This window comes from Colossoma macropomum, unplaced genomic scaffold (assembly GCF_904425465.1).
Source record: "Colossoma macropomum unplaced genomic scaffold, Colossoma_macropomum, whole genome shotgun sequence".
NCBI lineage: Eukaryota > Metazoa > Chordata > Actinopteri > Characiformes > Serrasalmidae > Colossoma > Colossoma macropomum.
Window position 1 is genome coordinate 18876900 of NW_023494787.1, and position 14604 is coordinate 18891503.

At 37.7% G+C, this 14604-nt stretch overlaps 1 protein-coding gene across 4 annotated transcripts; it reads left to right on the forward strand.

Annotated features, from left to right (window-relative positions):
• The first annotated feature begins 1162 nt into the window (after positions 1-1162).
• tmem106bb (transmembrane protein 106Bb) lies at positions 1163-9411 on the forward strand. Of its 4 annotated transcripts, none has more exons than XM_036566336.1 (9): positions 1173-1265; positions 1872-1928; positions 4158-4367; positions 4497-4560; positions 4805-4964; positions 5301-5441; positions 7059-7108; positions 7190-7243; positions 7387-9411. In XM_036566336.1, exons 3-9 carry the CDS (start codon positions 4166-4168, stop codon positions 7514-7516), a joined length of 801 nt encoding a protein of 266 aa, XP_036422229.1. In that variant the 5' UTR covers positions 1173-1265; positions 1872-1928; positions 4158-4165; the 3' UTR covers positions 7517-9411. The 4 variants fall into 4 exon arrangements, with proteins under 4 accessions (XP_036422231.1, XP_036422229.1, XP_036422230.1 ...); XM_036566337.1 differs by having other exon boundaries at positions 1181-1305; XM_036566338.1 differs by lacking the exon at positions 1872-1928 and having other exon boundaries at positions 1163-1265.
• The last annotated feature ends 5193 nt before the right edge of the window (positions 9412-14604 follow it).

Sequence of the window (14604 nt, forward strand, 5' to 3'; positions counted from 1 at the left end):
CTTGAAAGTGTTTGATTTTAAGAATGTTAACGAGGATATAATAAATCAGTATTATGAACTAATTATCTCATAAACGTCCATAAATTTAAGTTTAATAATTTAAATAAGTTTAATAATGCCTAGCTGTTATTCATGGTTCTTGTACTAGAGATAAGAGGGTGTGTTAAAACTATTTTGCTTTTGATAAATAGAAAGGAGAAAATTGAGACATACTTCAGGTTTCTTGTATTGTTTATAGCTCCGTTGGACTGTTTTATAAGATCACTATTTTGCACAAGGACAAGCTACAAGCTATATTTTGAAAATACTGATATTTTCTGTGAATCAAACTAACAGCTCCAGAAGTGTATCAAACCTAAAAATATTTACCCTAACTTTTTATTATTATTATTATTATTATTATTATTATTATTTAAACATTTATATACGGCGGTAAATGTATAGCTCCAATTACATCTTGGAAGAACAAAGCATACAGATTTACACTGAACCAATTCAAATAAATGGACAATGCATACATCCACACATAAATAACAAAGTAAAATAAAATTAAAAACAGATAAATAAAATATCATAAAAAAGATAAATCATAAGAAAAATGTAAATAAATAATAATATTAATAAATTAGACTAGAAAATGTATCTCATACACGGATATGATCTATGTTAATCAATGCAGCGCTTTAATAATTTCCTTTAACAGCAGAGATGTCTCTTTAGCTTTTTTGTTTTATTGTATTTGTAATAAGGAATCATTAAAAATTCAGGTCGTTGCAGAATAGCCTGAAATGAGGCACTGATGCCATGACTCTGGATTTGTGTGTTCGGAATTTGCCCAATAACTGTGTCATAACCTCATTTATTCTACTTGACTTAGCATTCCATCATCTCGTTTATAGAAGTGAATTTGTGCAGAGACGTGGATAATAAGGAAACTATCTTCCAAAATTCCTTTGACAAAATGCAGATATAAAATAAATGAGTAATAATTTCCAAAGCCGAATGGCAAAAAGAAGACTGTGGTGAAATATCCATTTTAAAGTTATACAGCAGGACATTACAATGATAGAAACTGTGTAGTACTTTAAAATAAATTAATTTTCCTTTGCTCGGGAGACCCTAACTGGTTTATTACTGGAGCTGTAGCCAGGCGGCGCCCGTGACTGTCCCTCCTCTTTTCCTGACCTGTCGCGCATGTCTGTCTCTGGGACATAAACAAGACCTGCATGATCAGAGAAGCCGCTGGGGAACATAACCTGGGCCGGGTACGGAAACATTTTCGCATAGAAACGAGACACTGACGGGGTAAAACATGTACTGTTCGACTAAGCAAGTATTTCTAGCCGTTTTATTCATCTGGCCGTAACCTAACTGGCTAACAGTTAGCTTAGCTAGCTAGCTAGCTGTCGCATGCTAATAACAACAAAGTATGGCACATAGCTCAGCTCTCTGTTTTAAACTAGCTAGTTACTTAGGTAGTTAGCTAGCTATTAGCTAACATAGCTAACAGTGTTTGGCATGTAGCTTTTAGGCCTAAATCTTCCCAATTATCTCCCTGTTTATATGCTTACATTCATTATAGTGTGTTTGTCGTTACCACATAAATGGAGGATCACATCTAGCCAGCTTAAATTCCACCTTAAATGGAGTAGGAACTGCTGCACCATTTTAAGGTGGAACGGGAAAATTCGATTAAGGAGCTTCGTGTTTATCTAGCGCGCCTGGTGTTTTTTAGTCTCAGCTAACGTCAGTTTAATTAGGTTAAGTAGATTTCCTTTTTACTAGATCAAACGATGCTAACGTTAACATCATACGAGCAAAACATATAAAAGGCTTTATTGTACAGTCGCTGTGTTATTTTGTGTCTACAGTGAGAAACCAATCAGCTTACGAAGAGAAATCCGACTGTTATACGACCAGCCGCGCAGGTCAGTCAGCGCTCATCTGTTCTAACATAGATGTCGGAAAAAATAAGTATCCTGACATAGTGTGTATTGTAAAAAACTTCCTTAAGTATTGTGATATTATATTTTGTAGGGATGCATTGATACCGATACTGGTATTGGGTATCGGGTCGATACCGTGCTCTTTTAAAAATCACTGATACGCCGTTACGATACCCGCTGTGTTGTAAGCCGAGTGTGCGCTGCTGCGCTGATGAACAAATGACTCGAGCTGGTAGTGAAGGAGGCTCTGCTCACACAGAGAAGTGTTGCTGACTCTGTGAAAGTCAGACACTAAGCCGTCGGTCACTTCAAACATTCCGCTTTAGTACACTCCCACCAGACCTACACTGTGTGATTTTAGCCTGTTATAAACACACAATAACAACTGCTTCCCCAGTATGGGTGGAGACTCTGGTTACTCTGTTTGACTGAATAGAATAGCGAGATATAAACGTTAATAAACGTCCTACTATGTACATCACTGCCTGGTTTAGTTTCAGTGCACATTGTTATCAGCGCTGCACAGTTTCTCTTTGCTCAGTACTTGGTATGCAGCATGTTGTTTTAAATGAAACAGCTTTATTTTAAATTTTCTGTAGACAATAGGGCCGCACGATGTGGACATAGAATGTGATATCGATGAAGCTGTCAGACATCACGATGACAACATGAGAAGCAATAAATTCCTATTAAAATAGTGTGTCTGTGGCTGGATGTAATGCAAGTGCAGGTATTTTTTTGGGATGTGTAAACAGAAATCTAACTAATCTCTCTTTAAACCCCTATTTAAACAAATAGCACCATGTACTATTTTGCAAAATAAAAAGTAATGAAATACTAACAATTTCTTATGTCAGAACTGCAAGCACATTTTTTGTGCACTGAAGGGCTGAGAAACAGTCAGCATTACCGCAACAGCTTCTTCTGTAGAAGATACAAAACCAAATAAATATGTTAATTTTTACATAGACACACAATAACAAATACATATTTTTGTTTAATTTTATTTATTTTTTGTTTAGTTATTAGATATTGTGGTGTCAGACACACCATGTTGTATTAAGTTTAAAAATAACGTTATTGCTTTTGGTTGAGTGTAGTTAGGTACTGTGTTCTTAGTTGGTCAGGGACTCTTATTTTGAGGGACTCATGGGGCCGTAAGGTAGTCAGCTTCAGTAGCTCAGCTGGCTAGCAGAAAAACAGTAGAGCTTGAGCTAGCCTGTGTGCTGCGTGTTTCCCCCTTTGCTGCACACTGTTTTGAGTTGAATTTCTATTAAAGCTGAGTTATGAGCTAAGCATGTGTTTATCGTGGTAAGTCATATCACGATAACGATAACAATAAGTTTCATCATGGAGCCCTAGTAGACAGAGCTGTCTGTAAGGGCTGCGTGTCACATAGCATGGACCGAGCATTTTCATACAGTGCGAGTATGTAAGTCGTAGCTTTTGTCCATACATGATGGAGTATTCAAACGTACAGTGTGAGTCACCAAAAAAACAAGATGTCTAAAATCGCGCAGTGTGTGTCTCACTTCAGTGGACATTCAGTTACAGTCCAACCAACCAGCCAAACATACACAATTGAGCTCTTAGACGTGTTGGCATTGGATGTGATTTCTGCTGTCATTGTGCTGGAGAGACTGTTGTTGAAAGAGAGAGATCGAGGTTCACATCTATAAAACATACTTGATAGCTGTACAGAAGTGCTTTTTTTGATGAGGAACAAAACCTGCTTTTCTTCTCTGCAGCAGTACTCAATCAAAGGTAAATAATGTAATAAAGCTAACTAATGCACCTCCTTCAATATAAGAGTTTGGTGATTTAACTGTTAAGGTACAGTGCACTCATTTACACTAACAACTACCTAATTCTAAGTGGATTACTCAGTATTGTATTGGGCTCGGAATTGATGAGTACTCAGTAATGGTATTGCTGCACCCCTGATATTTTGCCTTATTGACAGCCTCTAGCAGGAACTGTTGATTTTTCTTGTCAATCTTATCTGCTACATGATTCGAATGCAGTGTTATTGGATGCTGTTTCTATGCCTCCACACATTTGCTTTTTAAAATAAGCTGTATTGAGAATTACAAGTTGATGCATCAAAATAAACACATTAATCAACAATCCATCGAAAATTCCATGTGCATCTTGACAGGTTTGCCATATAATTTTCTAGTTGATGTTAGTGACGTTTCCTCCTGCTTGCAGGTGTAATCATGGGGAAGACACTGTCTCACCTGCCTAAGCAGACGTGCCACGATGAGTGCCATGCCAGCCTGACCTCTTCACCTGAGTACAATGCCATGCAGAGTGAGGACAGCAAGAATGGTGATGTCTCCCAGTTCCCCTATGTAGAGTTCACTGGTAGAGACAGTGTCACCTGTCCAACATGCCAGGGCACTGGGCGGATCCCACGAGGTAAACATGTTAAATAATACAAAAAACATGCTTTACTAGAGAACCCTAGAAGAGCTTTTTTAAGAATGTATACATGTGGCTGGTAATGTGACTGTGAGTCATTGGTGCAGCGTGATTGTTTTCATGCAGGTCAAGAAAATCAGCTGGTGGCATTGATTCCATATAGTGACCAGAGGCTGAGACCAAGGAGAACGTAAGAGCTCTATTGGTACTCTGTACTTCAAATATTGATATGTTTAAAATTTTCTATCCCAGAAGAAAAAACTCTATAAGGAGAGCCTCCTGCTGTATATAAACATCACTGTCAAACATAAACTATAATGTTACCTAAGCAATTTTGGGTCAGTTGTCCACACAGGCTAGTTGGGGACTACACTGACCCTTTAAAGTGTAGATGGAGACAGTTCTTTAATCTTGACAATGCATGTGTTTCACAGAAAGTTATATGTGACGGCCTCGGTGATCGTGTGCCTGCTGCTCTCCGGGTTGGCGGTGTTCTTCCTTTTTCCCCGCTCTATTGACGTGAACTATGTGGGGGTGAAGTCTGTCTATGTCACCTATGACCAGACCAAGCGCATCGTATATCTTAATATTACTGTAAGCTTCTGAAAGTCTTTCAGCTTAAAGGAAAACTCTACTGTTTTGTAACCTAATCTCCTCTGTTGCTTCAGCACCTACCTGTTGGTTTCTGTTATAGAGGTCACGTCAACAGGTTTTATGTTCTTTTCTAAGTGCAGGGAAATGTGGGAAAAATATACAGCAGGAAAAAGATTTTGTATATAGAGATTAGGTTGAAAAATGCTGGAGTATTCTTTTAAGTCTCATGTCCACAAGATCACTGCTCAGTAGCTGTATTTCCATAAACAAAAGCTGTATATAACTGTGAAATAAAGCTGAATGTAATCTTCTAACAGTGTGTTGTTTATTTTATAGAACTCGCTGAATATTACTAACAACAACTATTACTCCGTGGATGTGGCCAACATCACAGCACAGGTGCAGTTCTCCAAGACTGTGATTGGAAAATCCCGCATCAGTAACGTTACGAGCATCGGCCCCCTGGACATGAAGCAGGTAGATCTTTTATCTGTGACCATAAAGGTCCTGCATTATTTAATTTTATGGTACTGAGAACACAACCGATTTAGACAGTGTACATTTTTGAGGTGATCCAAATTCAAAACGTCTCATTTTTCACTTTATATCTCCAAGACTCTTACACTGAGGGGAAACAAATATTCAGACACTTTTGTTTATTAATGGACTTCCAGTGTATGTACAGCGGGGTCTCAAAGTCTGAGACTGTACTGAAAATCTGGGATTTTTTTTCATTTAAACTTGGAAATAAACAACAGGAAATTTGTAGAACTAATAGAAGAATAAATAAATAAAATAAAGGAAAGTTATGATGAGTACGGTGAGGAAGTAATGTTCATGATTCTGCACTGTTTCTAGGCCACTACTCAATTTCAAGCAAAATCAGTTTTTTCAGTTTTTTTTTAGTCTTATCTTTTCCATTGAAGCACAACTCTCAGAAGGATTCAGTCTCCTCATCAGAGGTCCTTTGCCCAAACTTGTGAAGTCTATGCCAGCTCCAGTGCATGCTCATTCTCATGCTCATCATTAAAGCAAAAGAAAGACATATCAGATACTCATGTTAAAATTTGAAAGATTGCACTTTCACTCAGACTTTTATGCTAATAATAGAATTTGTAATAATAATCTTTCTATTAAATTAGAAAGGAATACAAAATAGAAGCATTCTCACTTATAGTTTAAAACTTTTGTACCCCAAGGTATCCATGTCACAAAGTTTTTTGACTTTGTACTTGAACAAAAAAGTAAGTTTTCATAAGCATAAACAAAAGTAGGTTAAAAATTGTAAAGGGAAAAAAGTATTTAGACACCACAAATGAATAACATTAGTACTTTCTTGCAAAGCTGATTTTGCTAATTGCAGCTTTTAGATGTCTACAGTAAGAAATAATTACATTTTTTTGCAGCATTGTGGTTCAGTTTTGGTTCATTCCCCTTGGCAAACTCTCTTTAACTCCTCAAGGTTATGGAGGACCCTGTTTCAGAATCCTCCTTAAATTTTCAGTAGGGTTCAAGTCAGGAGATTAGTAGGCCATAGAAGTATCTTCACTTTTTTTTTAAGAAGCAAGTCTAATTTTGGCTACACGTTTGGGGATGTTATCTTGAAATGTCCATCCTTATCCCAGATGAGCAGCCCCTTATCATGATGCTCCCATTTTTGCACACAAGCAAATCAGAACTCTTTTGGAACAATATACTCTGGTCAGGCAAAACAAACATAGAACCATTTGGTAGTAATTCAGCCTGTCGTTTGGAGTAAGAAGCTCATATGAACACCATATCCACATACAGAAAAAATGTGTTTTTTTAAAACATATTTTTATTTATGCTCATGAATGCATACATTTTTATTCAGTTAAACGAGAAGTACCCCACAAAGTCAAAAGACAAATTTGTGTATACTATGATATCTGTCAAATAGATATAGACTTAATAGATATAAGCAGATGTATCCACTGGAAGTATATTAATTCTGCAAAACAAAAAGTGTCTGAATGCTTTTTTCCCCTCATTGTATTTCCTTTTTGACATTTTTTCACAAATTCAGTGTTCAGATTCTGTGGATGCTGATGTTGTCCTCTCCATGTGTTTCAGATTGATTACATGGTGCCCACCATCATAGCAGATGAAATGAGTTATATGTAGTAAGTATGATTCTTTTTCAAACCCCAAAATACATACAACTTTGTGACTTTTTTTTTATCCCAAGCTGTTTTATTTTTCAGTGACTACTGTACTCTGCAGACCATCAAAGTGCACAACATTGTGGTCATGATGCAGTAAGTATTGCACCTTCACAAACTGGATATTCTCTGAAATGAATTACAAATGCCAACATTAAAGTTTTCTTACAGCGCACATGGATGATCAGTAGAAGGGTGATAATAAGGCTAAGTGAGATGTTTGGGCTCTTTATTTGCAGGGTAACGGTGACCACAGCATATTTTGGCCATGCTGAACAGGTCTCCCAGGAAATGTACCAGTATGTGGATTGCGGAGGAAACACTACATCGCTGCATGAGTACACGTTAAGAACTCCTGAATCAGATTAGGGCTTGAACCCATTGCATTTATCCCCCCTTTCCATACCCCAGTCACTGTATCCTTCTTTCTGGCCAAACTGATCTACACTATATTCCACTGAAGAATAATCAGGGTGGTTTCATATCATAAACGATGCACTTTATTTTCAAATACCTTTCAAGACAATGCTGCTTCTTGTAGCAGTGGAACAAAACCACTCCAAACTGAACCACTCATACCTATATTTTGTAACATTTTTTTTTCATCAATTTTGAAAAAGAAAAATCACTTTAGATGCAAAAATTTTGTTTGTCTACTAACTGATGTTGTCGGTTCCCTGTTTAAAATTGTGTGTATAACTCGAGTTACTGATACTCTTTTCTAATATCCGTTAACAGTAGTCAGTGACAGGGCAACCTGAAGCTATAGGTCATGCATGTTTTTTTTATGTCTCTTGCGGTGTTATTTCTATATAATAAGTACAAATATTTATTAGAATAATGGTTTACCTCATGTCAGTACCAGTCCCTCACCTCATGCAGTTTTACAAACAGCGAGGGGTAGGGTTTGCGCTGTGGGTCAATTTCAAGTAGTTTCAGTTTTTTCTGCATTTCATAAACAAATTACATTTCTTTGCCTCTATTTTTAAGCTGTGCAATAGAGGTTGAAAATGACCTGAAAACAAACTACTTATTATAACACTGTTTATTTGGGACTAATTGCGTTTATCTGAATGTAAATAAGGGTTTTTGAAAAAGAAACCAAACATTCCGCACAAGAATTAAACTTTATGCCTTTTGTGGTGTTCATTACATATGGAGTCGTATGCAAAAGTTTGGGCGCCCCTGGTTAAATGATGTTTTATTGCTGTTCTAAGTTAAAATAAATGAACACATCCTTTACAGGGAACACACTTCCGCACATTTTAATGCACAACTACTGTTTATTTGCTGTATTTAACATATTGGGGAAAAATGAAATAAAATGTGATCTGTCAGAAGTTATGACAGTTTATTTATTTATTTATTTTTCCCCCAGCATGTTAAATAAATAAACAAAATAATAAATGGAAACTGTAAAATAAGCAGATGTTTAAGTTCTTTCCCTGCAGAAGATGTCATATTCACTTAGAAAGTCAACAGAATCAGTAATGTGACCCAGGATGTTTAAACTTCTGCACACACCTGTATATACATTGTTTTCTTCCTTGAGTGAGCTACTTGTTTTGCTCTGATGTGTTGAACTAAACAGGAGAGAACTTTAGTAATAGCACTTTAATAATGCATTTTTTAACATTGTTACTACACCAGATGTGCATAACACAGCATTTTTAACATTTTTAATCAAATTTGTGAGAAAGATCTTAAAAGGGATCTTGCTTGAAGAATCAAGGTGGGGGGACACTTATTAACAAATACTATAGAAGCTAATAAGAGAGTAGGCACTGTTTATTCTGTAACAAGAACATGGCTTGAGGTGTGCAATCCTACATGTTCATATAATTTACCTTAAGTTGAAGAAAGTGTTTTAGAAGTGATTTTGTATGATTGGATTTGAATTTACTGAGGACTCGCTTTGAGTTCAGATATAAAATTTGTTTGCCCACTTAAAGGTCTTTGAATAAGACTGCTAAGAAACTTTTTTGTCAGCAGCTCAATAATAAAGTACTTGGTGTGCCAGCAGGTTTTGTTATATTTACCAGGTGTGTTTGAAAATGTACAGGCGTTTTCCAGATTGTAACTGCTGTATGTTTGAGGTGTTTTAGCATCAGCTTAGTTCTCAGAAATCTAATAAAATATGTAATATTTCCAGGTGACAAAAGTAAACTTATGTAAAAAGACACACATGCACATAAATAGTTTTGCTACGTGGTCATCTGAAACATATTTTCTTGGCATGAATAAAGGTCTAAATCCTGTTGTGACTTTTGCGTTCAATTTTAATTTTTTCATGTGTCCTGAGTCTTCATAGACAGTGCAGATAAAACAGTATTTGGGTGTTTTTCATGATTTTCCCTGGGGCAAGAAAATGGAAGCTTTGTGCTTTATATTCAGGAGTAGTCTCGTTCTAAAGCAGATTAAGGCAGAATGTAGGTGACATAACTGCCATTCCTGCCTTAGGCACACATGAAGTTTGCAGTGTGTGTACATCAGCATCCTGCATAGCCTGGAGTTGTTATAGTCTCGTAGAAAATTAAAGAATCTAGAGTATTCTGGTCACCGAATCTGGGGTTGGGTAAAAGCCAGAATGCATGATTTGAATCAAGTTCCTAGAAACAGCAGTGTTAAGATCATGTATGTCTTAAGGGATTTCTTAAGAAGAGAGTGTTCAAAGTGCTTCTTGATCACAGTCTGATGAACGTTGGTCTCCAGTGTTTTTGGTAATTGAACCCCTGATGACTTAGAGACTACAGAAAATCACGATAAACGGTAAGATTACCTTGAAGGCTGAGCAGCCAATGAGACAGTTCCATCAGCAGTTACAAAACCACACTTATGTTGTATGTCCTTAAAAGGACACCCCAGCCAAAATGAAAAAATTAACCATTGCTACATCTGTGGAAAACATGTCTATTCACCTTCTCCAGCTGTCCTGCAGTAGACTGCAGAGTGAGATGTTCCGGTTTAAAGGCGAGGAAACCCCCATTCTGCTGATGTATCTTGAAGGTGGGAGGAACCTTTGGAAAACTACATGCGCTTTGGGGTGGAGACTTAAGGGCAGGTTGTTTTTCCCCCAACTGGTAAATGCAGAGGGAACTTTATTGCTAGGAGGCTGGATATTGGGTCTGTACTTCTTACCATCCACATAAACATCAGTGGCTACACTAGCAGTCAAGATATCTTTTACGTCTTTGGAGATGGAGGAAGTTTGCAATGGTAATTTGACGTATTTGCATAATGTGTATTGTGAGAGAAAACGGATGAAAAAAAAAGTTGCGAATTTTTTTCAAATTGTTGAGGCTAAGGGATAAAATACTGAGTTACAGAAAACTGCACAAATAATAAATGTAAATGCTTAATTTTGGGTAGAATGCTCCCTTTAAAGTTGAAGAATTTTAAAACTGCTTGTATTTAGTTGATCCAGTATGAGGGTGGCCCTGCATAGTTAACTATGAGTATTTGATTCATTATTATGTGAATTATAACTGATAGTTACATGTCAGATTGATAGGCATTCAGGGGGACGTGTAACAGTTTTGTCTTTCAGCCTCAATTTTGTTGATGCTCTCTGCAGGCCATATTGAGGCTAACTGGCGAAATGTCTCTTTTATTGACAGAGGAAACTTTAAAAGTTGTACATGGAACATCCAGATTAGCTCTGAGCAATGGTAGTTTATGTTAGAAGGTAAGTAATATTGTTCTGCCTTCTGTATTTGGCCTGTTGCCTGCCATTGATGTACTCTACCACTAGAGGAAGGTATAGGGCTCATGAAAGGAGTAGGAGGAGTGCAGTGTTCACCAGAGACTGCAGATAATCAGCCTCTGTAAACAATATGATTATTGTTTACTCCTGAGCGTCTACCAGAGAATCACTGAGATTACTGCGAGATCGCTGGAGTTCTTCTGAAGAGCTGAGTGTTTTGGTGTGTGGTGTCACACATAACTCTGGACTCCCACCGTTGAATGGGTTTACTCTGCAAGACACTTTCATTGACATACTCCTGTCTAGACCCAAGAAAATGCAAACATCTATGCAAGCAGTACTTTCTACTGGTTGAGATCAGCAGCCTGAGTAAGCCTGTAACATCAACTCACAAGAATCTTGGAATTACTGGACAAGTGCTGAGCCCAGATTGCTGTGGGTTTAGCCTGAACTCAGAACAGACCAAGAATCCATTTTACCATGCTGTGTGGATGAATTCATTCATTGAAGACCAAATTCTTTTTAATGGTGTGACATTGGTAGTGAAGAAGAACCAGAGGATGCCATTATTTCTGCTTAAGGACATGCCCTTTTATTGAACAAAGCAAAAAAGGCTAACCAAAACAGACGGAATAATTGGGAAGGTCAATTCTAGCCATACTGCATCACTCTGTGGTAGACACAAACCCTAAAACTTTGCATATCACGCCCCTATAGCGTGGAGCAAGTGTCAGACGCCACAACATAAAAATAAATAATAAACTGCCTGCAGGGCACTCTAATTGTTAGCTGCTTTCATAATGGAAACATCTCTCTCATTGTAACAGCCTCTGGGAAGGCTTTAGACTATATGTTGGAATATTGCTGTGAGTATTTGATTGCATTCAGGCACAAGAGCATTAGTTAGTTTTGGATCACAAACGCCACTCCAGCTCATCCCAAAGGTATTGGATGGAGCTTCATCAATCTAGAAACTGCAGTTCCACTGCTCATGTGCAGCTGGTCCAGAGTGTCCCATTCTATAGGCATTGCTTTTCTATGGATATGTGTGTACCTTCAGGATAAAGGCATCTTAAAGCTGAATTCACTACTACCCACAGATTTTCAATGATGTTCAGGTCAGGGAAGTGTGAGGGCCATTCTAAAAGCTTCAGCTTGCATTTCATAAAATAGTTTGTGGTGGGTTTTGAAGTATGTTTTGCATCAGCCTCTTTTCAGCTTCAGTTTCTTGACAGACTGAGACGTTTGCTTCCAGAATTCCATTGTTCCATCTACCTGTGCAATGTTTCCTGCACAACTGGCTGCCACACAAACTCAAAGCAGTTGGCACGGTGTTATTTTTAAATTAAATTCTGCTCCTGTTTTCCTCCAAACATACCTTTGGTGATTGTGGTTTCATTACTTCATCAGTCCACAGTACTCATTTCCAAGATGCCTTTGGCTTATCTAGACATTGTTCTGCATACTGCAGACATTGTCTTTTGTGATGAGGTTGCAGGTAAGGTTCGCCACCACTCCTGTGTAAGCTAAATCTTTCTGTAGGTCCTTTACTGTCATATAGGGGTTTTGCTTTGCCTTTCTAGCCGGTATGTGAACAGTTACAAATGGTTACATTTATAGTGAGAATTTATTTGCTCAGAAAACACTAATATTAGAATAATGTTGGAGTACCTAGTGACAATTTTATGTGTCATTGAACCATTTCCAAACCTCCCTTTGTGGAAAGTTCAGCATTATATGCAGTTATGATTCAATACCTGATTTGGCTCAATCAACACCTTAACAAATCAGGTGTCCTTGTGATGGTATTTGACAAATCCGTGTGAAGGATGGGGGCTTCCAGGTGAAACTGGAAACCAAGTACTTGTAACCAGCTCACAAGATACTATTATCAAAAAAAGTCGTTATATTTTACTGTATTTATCTTTATTTGTACATATTCATGGTTATATAGTGTTTTACATTCAAAAGCACACTAAGATCATCATGCCCAATGTGGTTTAGGCATATAAAACGTGGCTGTTGAGCAATATAACTGTTCTATGGACTGATGGAGCACCACTTAATGATTCTGAGATGAGTTGGAGTGGCATCTGTGACTAGAGACCCACTAAATGCCAATTAATACAAACCATTATTGTGTATTTCTTTTTTTCCTTTTCCATTTATTTGGTGCGTCAGTGAAGATTAATAAAAAAAAAGAACATCTTTTTTTGACACTGTCTTGTTTATGAGCATTGTGTAGGTCATCACACAGCTTTGTCAGACTCTCCTAAAGGTCTTTTTTTATTTAAAGGAACTGCTTCCTACACATTCTTCCCTGCTGCCCACAGAGCATCCACAGTTGGCTTTTTCCATCTCCAAACATTTCCCAACATAGCCTCAAGGTCCTAAATCATGGCTGAATTTCTCTTAATAAACTAATTCATTATGAATCTTGCATTGCCTTGTTAGAATGGTATTTATTGTGGTTTTCCTCCTCCTAAGTGAACAGAGAGGACTAACACACTAAAAAAAACGCTGCTGAACATCAGTGTATGACGTGCATGTGGGCAAGTATTTTTAACTGTCTGTGTACACGGATGTTCTATGCTCATTGTCCATTTTATCAGCTCCATTTACTATATAGGTGCACTTTGTAGTTCTACAATTACAGACTGTAGTCCATCTGTTTCTCTGCATACTTTGTTATCTGCTTTTTACCTCTTCAGTGGTCAGGGCCCCTGGTGGTGGTGTGTTAGTGTGTGTTGCGCTGGTCTGAGTGGATCAGACACAGCAGTGCTGCTTGAGTTTTTAAACACCTCAGTGTCACTGCTGGACTGAGAATAGTCCACCAACCAAAAATATCCAGCCAACAGCATCATGTGGGCAGCATCCTGTGACCACTGATGAAGGACTAGAGGATGACTAACACAAACTGTGCAGCAGCAGATGAGCTATCGTCTCTGACTTTACATCTACAAGGTGGACTGACAAGGTAGGAGTGTCTAATAGAGTGGGCAGAGAGTGGACACAGTACTGCTGTGTCTGATCCACTCGTATAGGCACAAAGCACACTAACACACCACCTCCATGTCAGTGTTACTGCAGTGCTGAGAATGACCCACCACCCAAATGGTACCTGCTCTGTGAGGGTCCACTGGGGGGTTATGCCTGATCGCTGTATATATTGGTCTAAACTCATTTTTAGCGGTCTTTTTAAAATTCAGAAATTTTAAACACTCCCAAATTAAAGACACTGAGTGAGTTCATCCCATCACTAATCTAAAGGCTCATGTAAGCAATAGGCATGACTATTAAGGTAGGGACAGGGAAATGTCTCTTACCCAGTAATGTAAAAAGTAACCACATGCATCAGTTAATTCACAGCTTAGGAATCTAATTTGAATCTAAATTGATATATTTGAATAGTATTAAACGTCAGTACTCTGAGATTTTGCATTCGAGTTAAACCTCTTAAAATTCCTGTTTGTCCTGCTGTCATGTCGGCCTTGGGGATTATTAAAAGCTGTGTTATTGCTTGCTGTGCTGAGGAGAATAAAACTGCACCAGCAGATCCACGTCTTAGATTTCTCTTCTCCAGAAGTGCAATTATATACACTGACTAATCTATAAATAAGCATTTATAGTAAGTGTTTTGCATCCTGTTTGATCAAATTAGATTACCACAGGCTTTGCATAAGAGTGTGCTGCATCTGTTTCCTGACTGATAGGAGTATCATATACTGTCAAAGAGAAAAACACTGAATCACCA